The 14529-nt window shown below is 52.5% G+C and overlaps 1 protein-coding gene across 12 annotated transcripts in view; it reads left to right on the top strand.

The window, feature by feature from the left end:
* The first annotated feature begins 441 nt into the window (after positions 1–441).
* Positions 442–14529, top strand: part of CCDC180 (coiled-coil domain containing 180) — a 56745-nt gene continuing 42657 nt past the window's right edge. For 3 of the 12 annotated variants that reach the window (XM_033431153.2, XM_033431152.2, XM_033431155.2), the window contains exons 1-9: positions 486–1995; positions 3371–3561; positions 6331–6419; positions 7476–7585; positions 8562–8690; positions 8789–8899; positions 9019–9114; positions 11019–11182; positions 12538–12657. In XM_033431153.2, the coding sequence (XP_033287044.1) occupies positions 1927–1995; positions 3371–3561; positions 6331–6419; positions 7476–7585; positions 8562–8690; positions 8789–8899; positions 9019–9114; positions 11019–11182; positions 12538–12657 (1079 nt within the window). In that variant the 5' untranslated portion in view covers positions 486–1926. Of the gene's footprint in view, positions 1996–3370; positions 3562–6330; positions 6420–7475; positions 7586–8321; positions 8441–8561; positions 8691–8788; positions 8900–9018; positions 9115–11018; positions 11183–12537; positions 12658–14529 lie in introns of those variants that run through there. The other 9 variants (XM_049711127.1, XM_049711128.1, XR_007477977.1 and 6 more) reach the window with 7 other exon arrangements.

Below are 14529 nucleotides of genomic sequence, written 5' to 3' on the forward strand. Positions count from 1 at the left end.
GGGAGGGATTCTCTGAGGAGTCAGGAATCCCACACCTATAGGAAACCCTCACCAGGTTCAGTGTCAGCCACAAGTATCTTCAGCCCTGGCCATGCAGGACTCTGGGTGCGTGTGTGGGAAAGAGCCAACTCTGGGAGAGTCAGACCAGGACACTCCGGGCATTCGTGCATTTACCAGGGAGCACTCAGTGTGTCTGAATAATGTGCAGGACACTGCTGAGGGCAGTGGAAGCTGGACGAAAGTTAGGAGGGCACACCTGCCCCTCAGAAAACCCCTTCCAGTAGGATGCCCTGAACTCCTGCATTTGACAGTGACCAACGTACAAGCCCGTTCAGGGAAAGGAGAGGTGACGGGGTGAGGAAGGGGAGATGAGGGTCAGAATGAGTGGGGGGGATCTTGTCACTGGCAGTGGCTGGAAGTATGGGTGGGTTTGGGGTGTGTGGAAACAGAAGGATCCCAGCAGAGGAGCAGGGTGAGGAAGGGCAGGGGGCAGTGGCAGATGTAGGAAGAGTGAGGAGTTTGCTGAAGCAGGGAGAGTCAGGGCGGGACCCAGATGCGGGGGGCCTCTGAGGTCATCTAGGGACTGTGGGCTGGGTTTGGTAGGGGCTGCAGAGCTGGTGAGCAGGAGAGTGGGTACATCAGAGCTGTATTTTAGGAGGGTTATGCAGCAGTGGTGAGTTGGGTGAATGGAACTCAAAGAGTCACATAAATTAGCCTTTTAATTATAATTCCATTCAAGCCTGAGGCCTGGATTCTGAGCCCTTCAACCTCTTTTAGTCTGAGAAAGAGATGGTCTCTTTTAGAGATGCTTTCCACTTCTTATTTATAGCCATGCACTATCTATGCTACTTCCCGGCAGAGATTGGTTTTAACCAAGACAAAGAAGATAGGATGGTTTTTCTTGACCGCAATGGCTCAGAGATGCATCTCCTGTCTCCTGCTAATTTTCGGAATATTCAATGTGCTTCTCTGGAAGCTCCTGCCAGCCCTGAGGTATCCCCTGCACAGAGAAACTGGCAGGAGTTTCACTACTCCACGAGGGGGGTTCCCCGTCGCTAAGGGCAACCCGCCTCCTCCTGGGAAAGCGCGTGAGGGCGGGGCCAACGGAGCTCCCGCCCCTCTGCGTTGCCTTGGACACCAAGTGTGTATAGTTGCAGTTGAGGTTGGACTTGAGTGGTGCTTTCTGCTGGTGCAGGTGCGGGCGCGGCCGGGTCGCTGGGCGCAGGGCCTGCCTCCACTTGGCGGGGCTTAGAGGGCCTACCCTGAGACTGCCCCTTCTCCTTGATGGGCTTGTGGGGCAGGCGTGAGAGGAGCCTGCTGGGCTTCTCAGCATACAGTAGGTGCCTAATGAGCGTGGCCAGAATCAGGCCGCTCCCTCCCTCCACCTTCTCCTACCCAGGTGTCCTTTGTTAGGGGGGGAGGGGTGCGGGGGAAGTCCTCGAACCGCGTTCTGCGCCAGTTGGGGGTTCAAGGCCGGGTTGAAATCCCAGCTGATACCTTGGGCACGTAGACTTTTCCCGGAGGAGCTTGAGAGAGTGAAGCGCAAGCAATAGCTATTATTCTTTGTCCCCAAAGTCAGCCTCGGATTTGCGCCTGGCGTGGCTGGGAGAGCCGACCTTCTCAGTGAGTTCCAGTTAGGTTCTTGCCTGAGGTTTGTTTCCCTTTTGCTTCTTCGCACCCCTCCCCCTCTTCTTCTTTTAAAGTAAGAACCCTGAGGCCTGAGAGGGGCCCTGATGCTTTCTCCCAGGGTAGAGGAGTCTCAGTCCCCGTGGACCCGGCCAGCCTGTCTGCCTGGGGAGCCTTGTCCTCGGGGGAGGACTTGTCCTCGGAGGGGTAGGGGGAGGTTTGTCAGTATCCGTCCGGGTCTAATAGAGACCAAACCCCAGGCAACAGCTTCCCTGCAGGGGTGTCCAGCCAGAGGCCAAGATGTCCTCAGTGGGGAAGGTGACCCAAATTCCCAGCGGGAATGTCTACCAGCAGATCTTCGAGGCTGAGGTAAGCCTGTCCTTCTGTTCCCCCTTTTCCTGCCCCCCGCTTCCCTCCGGCCCCCTGGAAACTTCCCTCCCTCTGAAGACTTCTTTGCCTGGAATCTAATGAAATAAGGGCTTTGAAATTGCTTAGATTAAAAATAATTCTTATTGGCTCCTGAAATGTAAGGATACAAAATTAGAATGTCTGTTTCTGAAAATTAGAAAATTAAATTTAATTTAATTTAAATTACTCAGAAATAGCCAGAATTAGCCATTGGGTGTCCTGGAGCTTTTACCTAGCATGAAAGCATTTCTTATTTTTCTGTTTAAAAACTGGGTTTGATTCTATAGCAGTGTCTTAAAACCTACTTTTTCCCTGGTTAAATTATCCCAGAGACCTTTCCTTGTCACTGCACATTCATGAACTTCACGATGTTTAGTGGCTGCTTAGTTTTTGACCTAGGACTTCCCATAATTTATTAAGGTAATAATGCCCTCTTGACAGCCATATAGGTTGTTGGCATTGCCTTGTCATCTATAAAAAACTGCACAGATGAAACAATATCTTAAAAGAAACACACAGATTCAAACCCTTCTTTTGAAGTTGTGTACTGCTTATTTAAAAGGGATTTTTATTCCTACTTTGAGCCCTAAATAATGCTCTCTGTGGAAGGCTTGGAAATTATAATAGCATAAAGAAACAAAAGGAACAAATTACTCACATGATCCTGTGCCCTAGAAGCAACGATTCTTAACGTTTGGGTTATTTTCTCCTTGTCATTTCTCCATGCATTTAAAGTTTTGAGATTATAATGTATAATTTTGGTTATAATTTTAATTATACTTTTTTTTTTTTTGCCCTTCCACACTCCTTGTGGGATCTCAGTTCCATGACCAGGGATTGAACCTGGGCCACGGCAGTGAAAGCCTGGAATCCTAACCACTGGGCCACCAGGGAACTCCCTTAATTTATGCTCTTAATTGATATATTTTATGGTATATCATATCCTGAGCATTTCCTCATGTCATAAAAAATCCTTTGTAAGTCTCATTTTTAATAAATTCCTAACATTCACCCGAAGGGTCATACTGGGTTTACTCAACCAATCTCCTATTGTTGGACAGTTCCATTTTTCCAATTCCTTGTGATTATAAAAATGTGGGGATGAGCATCTTGGTCCTCATTAAAATTTCTTAAAAGATGCCCTCCTAGAAATGGCTGAATGACTGATATGGGGAGGGGAGAGCCCACCTGCATGGAGTGTGCCCTGGGGTTGCAGGCCTCCCTCAAAGTGCCTTCCTGCTGGCCGGCTCCCACTCGACCTAAGACAGTGCAGTCAGCCTGGGTGCTGGGAAGTCTGCAGTTCTGATCCCCCTAACCTGGACCTTCCTGGATTTAGGTACAGCTGGTCCACTCCCTGGCATCCACCAGGAAGCGAACTATGGAGCGTTCCATGGCCCCAAAGGATGGCAGGAAGCTCTTGATGACGAAGATGGATATTCGTGAAGGGGAGATGATGTCTCCTCGGCAGCGGAAGTGGGCGCACAGCCTACCCAATGACTGGGTCACAGAAAACCCTGTTCTCTACAGGTAGGTCCTGCTGTCCAGGCCACATCCCACACACTAGGGGTGGTTAGAATTTTCAAAAACTCAAAAAGAGCTCACACAAGATGAGTACCAGATAGGAATGAAGTCCCAGGTACCTCCCCTGAGAGAGAGCGGTAATAACACCTACTTTGCAGGATTGTTTGCTTCTCCCTCTCTTCCGCCCTCTCCCTCGCTGGGGCACTGGGTATGCGGATCCCAACCTCCTGGAACTTGAGGCTTCAACAGTACATAAATAAGCAGGTCTCCCCAAAGCGGGGAAGGCTCTGACACCGAGGACAGGGTGGTGGGACAGGAGTCAGGAAAGCTGTCTGAGGAGGGGCCTCAGCTGAGATGAGAGGATGAGGAAAGGAAACACGGAGCAGCGCTCTGAGACAGTACTGGCTTATCTGTTCAGAAGGCTGAAGAAGTCAGCGGGCCTGCGGAGAGGGCTGGGAGATGAGGCCAGGAGAGATTTGCAGGCTACAGTCCGTATTTTGGACTGTACTGAAGTGAACAGCTGATTTGCATTTTTAAGGCCTTCAGGTTGTGCGGTGTGTAGAACATAGGGGGCTGTAAGGAAAGGCAGGGAGGCCAGGGAGGAGGCCACCACAGTCCACGCAAGCTCTGTGGGGCTGTGAGAGGGACACAGGGCATTTCAGGTTTATCTTGGAGGCAGAACCCGTGGGACTAGGTGACAGATTGGGTGGGAGGAGAGGGCTCTTGAGAGTCCTAGGTCTTTGGCCTGAGTGCTTGGGTGGACAGCAGAGGTGCCATTCCCTGAGATGGGAGCAAGTGGGGTTGGGACAGGGAGATCAGGAGTTCCTTCTGAACCTCCGAGTTCAGAAGTTGAACTTGAATTCCTGAGCATATGCCGTTTCAGCTCCCTGAGCTTAGACTCCTCAAGCAGGGAGAAAGGAACAGAAAGGAAAAGGAAAAGTGCTTCCTCACAGGGCACTTTGGAGAATGTAGCAGGAACTGGGCTTCCCTTAGGCTTGTTAAGCTCTGCACCAGCCATAAACCTTCTCGAGTCTGGGACTCTGGGACAGGAAGTCAGTCCTGCTGTATCTGCCTTTGTGTTCCTTTTAACCCCCATTGGAGCAGGGATTGACCGGGTAAAAGTCTCTGCCCTGCCCTTTGAATTTTCCCAGGAAAAGGTCACCTGAGGCTTCTGACACTCAGCACCCTGAACAGCTGGGCAAACCCACTGGCCACCCAGGCACAGACTGGAGGTCAGCATTCTCCAGCCCTGTCCCTGATGCCCCATGCAGGGATCCAGAGGCACACACAGCTGGAACCTGACCACGCTCCCTCCCACCTCCTGGGAGGGTAGTCTTGTGCAGCCTGGCTGTGACTCTGCCTCCTACAGGGGTCCCAGGCCCCTCTCAGCTGACCTGTTTTCTACCAGACTCAGGGACTCCTGACATCTCCCTGTGCTTCCCGAGGGTCCCCTCCTCCCCAGAGTTTAGCCTAGAACCACCTATCCTCCGCATAACTGGGTATAACATCAGTCAGGCACTCTTGGCACCCACAGGACACTGTTGGAAAGGCACTTCTCATGGAGGGCGCTGGCGTTGTGCTGGCTTCCTGGCACAGACAGACAAGGACACAAGAAGAGAGATGTGCTTATAACCTACCAGGCCCTGCCACCCTCAAAGCGACTGGGATCACTGACTCAGCATCGGCACCTCTCTGGGGTGCCTTGTCCCCTCCTTGAAAATTTAGCCAGCCAAACCGGTCAACTTGTGCATTCATTCACACAGGACAGGACCTCTGGTGGGTGGAAGAGAAACTCGGGGTACGGGTCGATCACCACTAGTGTAAACCAAGCCCCCAAGTTCCTGGGACAAGTGGCCAAGAAGCCAGAGCTGTTAGCAGTTCCCATAGTCGGGGCACCCGGGCCCTAGTGGGGCCACCTTAGTCCAGGGGCATTTGGTTGACAAGGCTGAGAGACCCCCCTCTGGAGGGCCAGCCTGGGCCCCATCAGCTGCCACCCAGGCCCTGCGGTCTTCCTTGGTGGTAGGTGTGCCATGAGGACTACATAAGAGAAAGTCTGGAAAGTGCTGCACATGTCAGGGCCCCGAGGAATGGCAGGCGTCACTGAGAACTGCTGCATTTCTGTGGCGCTTGCCCTGTGGGCAGCACATTAAGGGATTTTTATTCCAAAGCTGAGGTCGTGCTCACCCACCTGGTCCTCCCTGCTGAGAGAGTTTGTCCTGGGATCCCAGCTCTCTCCTCCCACACCCAGACCCCATGAACCATGGACCTTGGCATCACGTGCAGGGATCTGGGAATCCCAGCGCCACTTTGTCCAGTGACTTCCCTCCCTCATCCCCCATCCTGGACAACAGGGTCACCCTGGCTGCCTCATAGGATGGGTTGTTGAAGAAGCAGATGAGGAGCGTGCTGAATGCTTAGCCCCAGTCTGGCTTTCCCAGGTTGGCCAGGCCCCCTGTGGCCCTCAGTTTCCACATGTGGAAAATGGCTCCTGCCCACCACTCACACTTGTTGTGCGGCCAGAATGGAGCAAGATCCCTGAGGGCAGACCCCAGCTTCTCACCTGAGAACTGTGGTGTCTGCTGGCAGCAGATGCCCAGGCAGTGTTTGTTGGGGGCACATCCTCAGGGCATTTTGGCATCAGTGGGCCCGGACTATTACCAATTCCCAGGGTGTCTCTGGAGACCCAGAGCTACCCTGGAGGGGAGCAGTGCGGGGTGGGGAGGGGGGTGTGTGGTAGGGGGTGTTGGTTATTGTTTTCCTCTGCTTGTGCCTCAGGGAAAAGGAAATAGCCAAGAAGGAGAAAGCTCAAGAGAGTGAGAACAGCACTGCTGCCAGAGAAGTGCGGGGCCTCCCAGACGCCCCCGGTGAGCCGATGTTCAGGCGTGAGGGCAGGCATGGCCTGGGCCAGAGAGCGCTCTGTGGGGAGCTCCTGGAAGCGCTAACATAGAAGCATCTGAAGGTCCCGCTGTTCCTCTGTTCAGCATCATAGAGGGCCTTCCCTGGAGCCCACCTCTCCACCCCGCCCCTCTCCCCTGGGCCTTTGCCTCTGAAGCATTTCCCCTGAACCTTCTCCCCAGCGCAGGGAGCTGGGGGGGTGGGGGTGGGGGGAGGTGCTGCCTGCACAGTCAGCATTTCCTGATGAAACCATTTGGTAAAGGATGTAGCTCGCTCTTCTGTGATTTCACAGGAGGGTTTTTCAATCTGTATCACATTACCCTGGTTTGACTTTATCCGGATACGGAGGCTCTTTTTCTTTGTAATTAAAAAAGTAATATATGCTCACTATAGAAAAAGGAAGGAGATAAAGCAGAAGGTGAAAACTCCACCTCCACAATAGCCCCTTTCTCCGCCCAAGAGTGCCCACTGCCCATGAAACCACATAGTGCCCCGGGTCCCACCTGTATTCAGAGGACAGCAGAGCGCAGGGTGGGCTCACAGACCCTAGAGCAGAGGGCCCACATGCCAACCCCTGCTGAGCCTCTGACTGCCTTTGGTCTTGGACCCCCATGCCTGAGTGTCCTATTAAGTGGCCGGTAATAGAACCTGCCTCTTGGCTTCATCCTGAGGAGTAACTGATTTAGAACAATACCTCGTGAATGGTAAGTGCTGATAAGTGTTGGTAATTCTTATCTGTGTATGTGTTTTCTTCTATAAAACTTTTTAAAAAAACCCTAAATGTTCCTATTCTATACATACCATTTGGAACTTTTTTTGAGCATTTAACTGTATATGTAAGACTTAATTCCCTACAGCACTTAGGGATCACCTTCTTTTTCCTTAAGTCTCTGACACTGCCGGCCTGCTTTGGGGGGCCATCTCCTGAACCCAGGCACTTGCTGCCTTGCTGTCGTTTCCTGGGTACTCTGACCTCACCTTGGAGCTCTGAGGGCAACCTCATCACCTCCGTTGTTCTCCCCCAGTTCCTGAGAGGTTCAGCACCATCACCCTTCAAGGGCGAGAGGATTACAAGAGGAGGAGCTATGAGAGTGCTCTGGCCAGCTTTAAGGAGGAGATCGATCAGATTGGGATGGTGAGAATTCTCCCTCTCGCTTGCCTTCTGTTCCTGGGCCATTCCAAGGGGAGGGTGGACTCTGCACAGCGCCCGCCGCCCCACCTCCCAGGTCCTCAGTGGCTCACCAAGTGTAAACAGAATCGTAGTAGCCATGTTTGGATGGCTTGCTACAAGTTCTGATTATGAGCAGAACACTATATGTCAGGTACTGTTATAACCTCCAGTTTACAGGTGAGGCCCAGAAAGTCCTGCCTGATATGGCACGTAAGGGCCAAGTGGGAACTGGACTCTGGATCTGATGCTAAAGCCCAGTCTTTGATCTCCCTGCTCAGTCCTACTAACAAGGGGCCAAACGGCCTGACCCTTAGGCACTACCCTCAATTGGCTCACTGTTCCTTTCCAGAGACCTCTAACCAGACTAATCCCTGGAATTTTGCCCTTTCGGGTCCTCTCTGGGCCCCGGATCACACTCACCACTTTCTCCCTGAGTTCCCTGGATTCCGGGAGCTGGTCACAGACCCAGAGCACCAAGAAGGTGCTCTCCCTGCCAACTTATCACTTTCCTGATAATATCCCAGCTGGACTTGAGCTCTGCTGTCACCGTGAGCTCAGCGGCTTTGGTCACACAACCGAACTGAGCCTCAGTTTCCTCATCTGAAGTACTCTTGGAATTATTTCACTGGCCACTTCTTTAATGAATATTTGTTGAGCTCCAACCATGGGCCAGGCATAAGGTCAGCACGTACTTTGCAGGCTATGATGAGGACCAAGTGAGTCTGAGGACAAGGCCTCACACATGGCGTGTGTCCCGAATAGTGCTGCCCTTGTGCTCTGGCTGTGAACAGTTAGTAAATCTGAACTCTTCAGGTCTAGGTAAGAGTTACTGTTTTTGAGAGAGGACCACAGCTGGCACTTCCCTACTATAGGGTTGGGGGGGTCCTTCCCGTCCCAGGGGTGTTGATACCATAGCCCTCGCCCTCCTGGCCTGTTTTAGGAAATGGAACCTCTCATCGTGGAGCCAGGAGCCCGTCTTTTAAAAAAGCTGGCTGAGTCTGACAAAGACATCAACAATCTCTTCGAAAAGGTGGAAAATGACAGCAACCTTGAAGACTACACCATCCAAGTAGGGGTCCCCTCGTGGCGGGACCCGCCCTACCTGTGTCCTGCTCCTTTCTTCCCTGCCACCTGTTCTCCCAGCCTGACCCAAACTTCTTGGCACAGACCCTGTTGGAGCTGCGGGATCAGGTGGCCGAGAAGTTCCTGCTCCAGAAGCAGGAGATCAAGGAGCTGGATAAGACGCTGCACTCGCTTGAGTTCTCCCGGGCAGATAAAGTGAGTTGGCCTCCAGATGTGCTCTTGGTGATTTTCACTTGTGGGATTTGTGAGTCATCACCTGTTTTTAGTTCTCCAGGAGAAGGGAGTCACTCACTGTGGTGCCTTGTCATTTCTAGCTAAAAAGTGTGTTGAAGAAATATGTGGAAATCATAGAGAAAACTTCCTACCTCATGCAGCCCGACGTGTACAGGCTGATCAATAAAGAAGCCACGGTGAGTGATTTTCACGTGCAGGGGATGAGCCCGCGGGAGCAGGACCCCAGGATGCCCTAGAGCCTGGGTCTCAGGAATGATGGGCTTCTCATATACAACAATTCCAAGTAACTCAGGTTGGCTACTTGAGTTCAGAACTAGAGTCTTTGTTAAGTATTTTCAATAGAAATCTCTCTAGTACATTTTATACTTCCCTGCCATGTTCCCTGCCAGTTAACCTAATACTGTGTCATCAGTGTGACCAATGCTAATTTTATGAGCACCTACGGGGCCGTGTCTCAGCTACCATGTGCAATGCTATGTGTGCTACAAGACAGAGGCATGATCTCACAACTGTTGTGGTCTCAGGGTGGTGTGTGCACTCATAAGTGACCTCAGCATGCCCTGTATGTCTAGTTTTTCTAGTGGTTCTTGTCTTTCCTCCTGCTGTCTGTCTATTGCTGAACCATGCCTACTCCTCTGGCTCTGTCCCCACTGCTTCTCTGTGCACACCCTCAGCTTCCTCCAAATGCTTCCTTTGGGATAAAAAAAAATACAAGAAAATCAAGGTTGTTCATGAAACGACACTTCTTTTGGCTACTCAGAGGTACATTCTCTTGCATAGGTTTCTAGGTCCTGTACAGAAAGCTGGGCTTGCCGGTTAATGGGCCTCCTGGCAGCACGCAGGGTAGAAGGAGTACAGTGTTCAGAATCACAGATGGGCTCCAGCCCAGGTCTGTGCCTTGGGGTCCTGGACAAAGCACAGACAGAGAGTGAGCACAGAACCCCCTCTCCACTTCCCAGACATGAAAGTTACTGAAATTACTCAGCCCCAGCACCTGGAACTCCGTGTCCATAAAATGAGGATAGTGTTGCTTAAACACCAGTACTTGGGGGGAGGATGACATAAGAGGACGCAGCAGTGGCCGCTCTCATTTTGAGACAAGCAGGAGTTCCTAACTTTGAGCCATTTGATCGATTAGGGGAGTCAGAGTTAACAGTGTCCCACTTAGTTTCGACATTTGACTTTCCTGTGTTTATTGTATGCATAACAACTGGCACTTTCTACTTGCTCTGTGTGCATCTATCTCATTTAACTTCACCAATTCCTTGTGCTGTAAATGGCATTATCTTTACATTATGGCTACGGAATTGGAGGTTCAGGAGATACTTGCCAATGCCCCCGAGCTGGGAACAGCCGGCATCAAACCTCGGCTTTCAGTGAAAATTGTTACTGAAATTTCTGCCTGCTGAGCTTGGCGGTTCTCACCCTTGCCCCAGGGAAGTGCATAGAGGGCTTGGGGACATGTGTGGGGCATTTTTGGCTGTCCCAGTCCTTGGGGGACTTGGGAGAGGCTGCTCTCATTTAAGGGGGTGGAGAGGCTAAATGGCAGAACAGTGTCACACAGTGAAGAATCGTCCCGACTGCCATGCCAAAGGTGCCCTGGTGAGGTCCGCTGGGAGGACTGCCAAAGAATGTCCTAGCTGTGATCTCATTTGGTAATTGGGTACTGGTTCTCATCACAACCATATGTGGCTGGTCCCTGGTAGCATGAGCACTCTGCTTTTGGAACAGATTTATAAAAAAAATAGTTAAACACTGAAAGCCTGCTGAAGTGCTTAACTCCAGTGAACTTAGAATCACCTTTTTAAACAAACCATCTGAGGTGGCCTTGGAGCTGGGTTGAAACTCACGTGGTCAGGGTTCATGGTTAAGCCTTCAGGAAAGACCCTTGTCATGTCCGTAGCTGCTGAGCCCCAGGCAGCTTCCTTGAGTGCCCAGCGACCCCACAGTAATCCTCAGACGCCGCCACGGCCCTGCTCGGCCCTCGGCCCGCAGCTCACCAGCCCCCTGTCCAACTGAGCCTTGTTCTGACCTTGGAGAGCCCCCGCTCTATCTAGAGCCTGCCCACCTGTGACTGCAGATCATAAACCACGCCCTGCTGGGCAACCGGAGGGCCCTCGCCCAGCTGTTTGTCAACCTGATGGAGGCCGCGCTGCAGCAGGAGCTCGATGGCCACCGCCGCTGGCAGGGCCTGGTGGATGCCTGGAAGGCTCTCAAGAAGGAGGACCTGGTGCAGGGTTTCAGGTCGGTGGCTGCCCACACCACCCGAGGCTCTCCCCCTGCCCCCCTGCGCGGCAGCATAGGCGGGCGAGGGGGGCACATTCTCCCTCCCTTTGTGGTCACTTTAAAAGGCTCTTGCTTTTTCTGGTGGTAAAAGTAATAGGTGCTCTTTTTTAAAGGTCAAAATAGATAAAAGTATAAGGAAGAAATTAAGAATCACCATTAATTCCTCACCACAGTGAGAAGCACGGCTGATATTTTGGTGTATTTTCTCCCAGGCTGCTTTAGACCCATACTGCGTATGTAGATTTGTATCTTATTTTCTTCGTACACATTTTCTCATAAGCATTTTCTGAGCACTGTACAAACTGTTTGAAAATGTTAGTCTGATTATCTGCCCACTGTCCACTCTTTACTATTACTGGGCTAAGGAGAATGGCCATCCCTCAGGCTTGGGACACTTCCCACCCTGTGGTAGCAGGTTTTACCCATAGGAGGCAGGGTGAAGAGAGGGCCCATCTCCAAGCCCCCTCCACCAGATGGCACTTTTGTTAATGCTGACACAAGGGTCCTGGAGCTTTTGGCCAGTAAGGAAGGCTTTCTTTTGCTAAGAAAGGGACTCTTGGGACCAAGATGTCTGAGGACACCAAAGAGTGTCTGTCTGTGCTGTAGCCGTGGGGGTGGGAGGCCCATCTGTACGCCCGCATTTCTAGATGGAGAGCACCAGAGTCTGACTCTGGGGAGGAAGGAAAAGTGTATTGAGGTCTGGCTGCACCTGTACTTTCCCTGTGACCTTGGTCAAGGGCTTGAACATACAGAGCCTTTTTCTGCAGGTGCCGTGATGAACTGGTGATAGGGTTTCAGTGATGGTCAACAAGTTGCTGTATGGAAAGTGCCTGGTCTCGGCCTGGGCGTGGGCTTGGGAGGTTGTTAAGATGTCAGTAATCATCATCGGCAGTGATGGCAGGTGCTGACATTTCCTGGGCATTTCCCAGGAGCCAGGCACGGTGCTAAGGACCCACATTATCTTGCTGGGTCCTCACAAGTACTCCTTGAGGAAGGTTCTGTCATTAGCTCCATTACAGAAGAGGAAACTGAGATTCAGCGGGGGCAACTTGCCCAAGGTCACAGAGCTGGAGGCGGCAGTCAGGACCCACACCCGATCTGTGCCTGCTGGTCCCTCCATTCTTCTCTCCCCCGCTCTCCTTCCCTCTCTTTCTTCCCTCCTTTCCTCAGATGCCCGGATGGAGGGGAAGGGGCTGGGAGTGGTGTCCGGGTGCTAGGGTTCTGAACGTTCTTACCGTGGGTCTCATCCCTTCTCTCCCATCCACCTTGCCCCTCCCCTCCTCTGCATGGTGCCGACGTGTCTGGACGCCCAGTGAGTTCATGGCCAGTGAAAGGATCCAGACTCCTCCAGCTGTGCAGATGGAGCTGGAGACCATGTTTAAGAACCAGAGCGCCCTGCAGCAAAAGCGGCTGGACCATCTCTGCACCATCTGGTACAGAAGGAGGGGCCGCTGGGAAGGGGCACCTTTCGGGGGTCCATGGGGGAGGCAGGCACAGTCCTCAGCGTTGACCTTTCTTCTGAGGTGTCCTCCAGACCCGGCCATCTCCCAGTTCTCTGATCCTGGGCTGGTTGCCTGGGTCCATGTTCTGGGGTGTCCCAGCCCCAGTGGCAATAGGGCACGTGACAGATTTGCTGCAGAAAGAAGTTTAGTGTGGTTCTGCCAAAGAGTTTGGAAGCGGGTAATGGCAGGGGTGAGGTCGGAGGGGAGCGGGGGAAGGAGGGGCCAGGTCAGGGGCTAGACTTTTCCTGAGGGCAGTGGGGAGCAGAGTGACTCCATCAGCTCTGCAGTTCGGAGGGTGGGTAGAGGGGTATGAGTGAAGCTGAAGGCTTGGAGGCTGATGAGGAGGCTGCTGCCAGCAGACAGGGACCTGTCAGAGGCTGTGGGTGCTTCCCTCACACCTGGGTCCAGCTGATCCCATGATAAGCTCTTTGGCGGGGGCATACTGACTGTTCTAGACCCTGGAAGCCCACCGTCTGGGGAGCCTGTAGCATCCACCCTTAGCAGCAGGATGGAGCCTGTGTGGTCCTGCAAGGCAAAGACATTTCATGTGTTGGGACCCGTGCACCTCCTTGGTCCCTTGGACGCTGGGATGGTCCCTCATTGGACGCTGAGAATCAGGTTCTTCCCGTCTCCCCACCACAGAGCTCAAGTTCTCCTGGGACGTAAATGACTATTAGGACCCCCACAACGTGAGCCAGAAGGACTCCCTCAGGATTGGCATCTCCTGCCCCATGTGCAGCCACATTTTCATGCAGTGTGAAATTAACGTGGATAAAAATCTCAACACAAGGAAAAGTGCTTTTGTTGTTTTCTCTGACTCCACTTAGTCCCTGTTCATAAAGCTGGGCAAAACTTAGCCTTTCTTGGGGATCCTGTCCACTGAGGGAAAGTTACGGAATCCCACCCAAAGCCAGGCCCGGTGGTGGGAGTCTGGTCCTCAGAGTTTGGTCCACACACATGCAGCTGGGCAACTGCTGCTGCTTCCAGACTGTTGGACGCAGGAGTCTTGAGGAGGCTGCTCTGAGCCCCCGAGTCCTCACACGCCAGGCAACCGTTGCTGTCCAGAGATGTGGGTCTTGCTGCTGCTCCCATGGTGCCACCAGGAAGTAGGCTGGTGGTACTGCCAGGCTGGCACTGCCGGGCACCCGCCATCCTGCTGTGTCTGCACCTCCCCCCAGCCCCTTTCTATTGGGTGAGGAGACAGTCCTGGTCCCCAGCGCCCTCCTCCTCCTCAGGGCTCTCAGCCCACTCCCACAAATGCCTTCTCCTCAACAGTGTTCTCGACTCTTCTAAGAACTTAGACTTTTGCAGACAAAATGCAGAAAGATTTTTAGGCCGATGTCTTTTATGCCCCACCACATCCCTCATACAGGCTGTGAATGTGGGGCTGACTGCTGCCTGAGTGGAGGGGAGAGACAGGGCCAAAGACCTGGAGAAAAATGCATTCATTGATGCTTCTGGCCAAAGCTGGGACACACTGTATAATGGCAGTGTCTGCAGGCAGAGCATGGAGCTGGGTGTGTGCTATGACCTGGCCTGGAGGAAGGTGGGGGCAATTCTAAGAAATCAGAGGCAAGAGCACATTTATAGGACATAGGACCCAGCAGTGGGAATATATAAAAAGGTGAAGTCAGGACATAATCCCACTGTCTGGAAGCATTGCAAACACAATGCTTAAACACACAACTTAAAGTTGCAAAGCCTTGATCACAGAATTCCAGTGAGTGTCGAGCGGAGGTTTGGGTTTGTGGTGTTTGTGCAGAGAGGTCTGGACCGCTCCCACAAAGCACACTGTGTAGACAC

Source organism: Orcinus orca, chromosome 6, assembly GCF_937001465.1.
Source record: "Orcinus orca chromosome 6, mOrcOrc1.1, whole genome shotgun sequence".
In the NCBI taxonomy this organism is placed as follows: Eukaryota; Metazoa; Chordata; class Mammalia; order Artiodactyla; family Delphinidae; genus Orcinus; species Orcinus orca.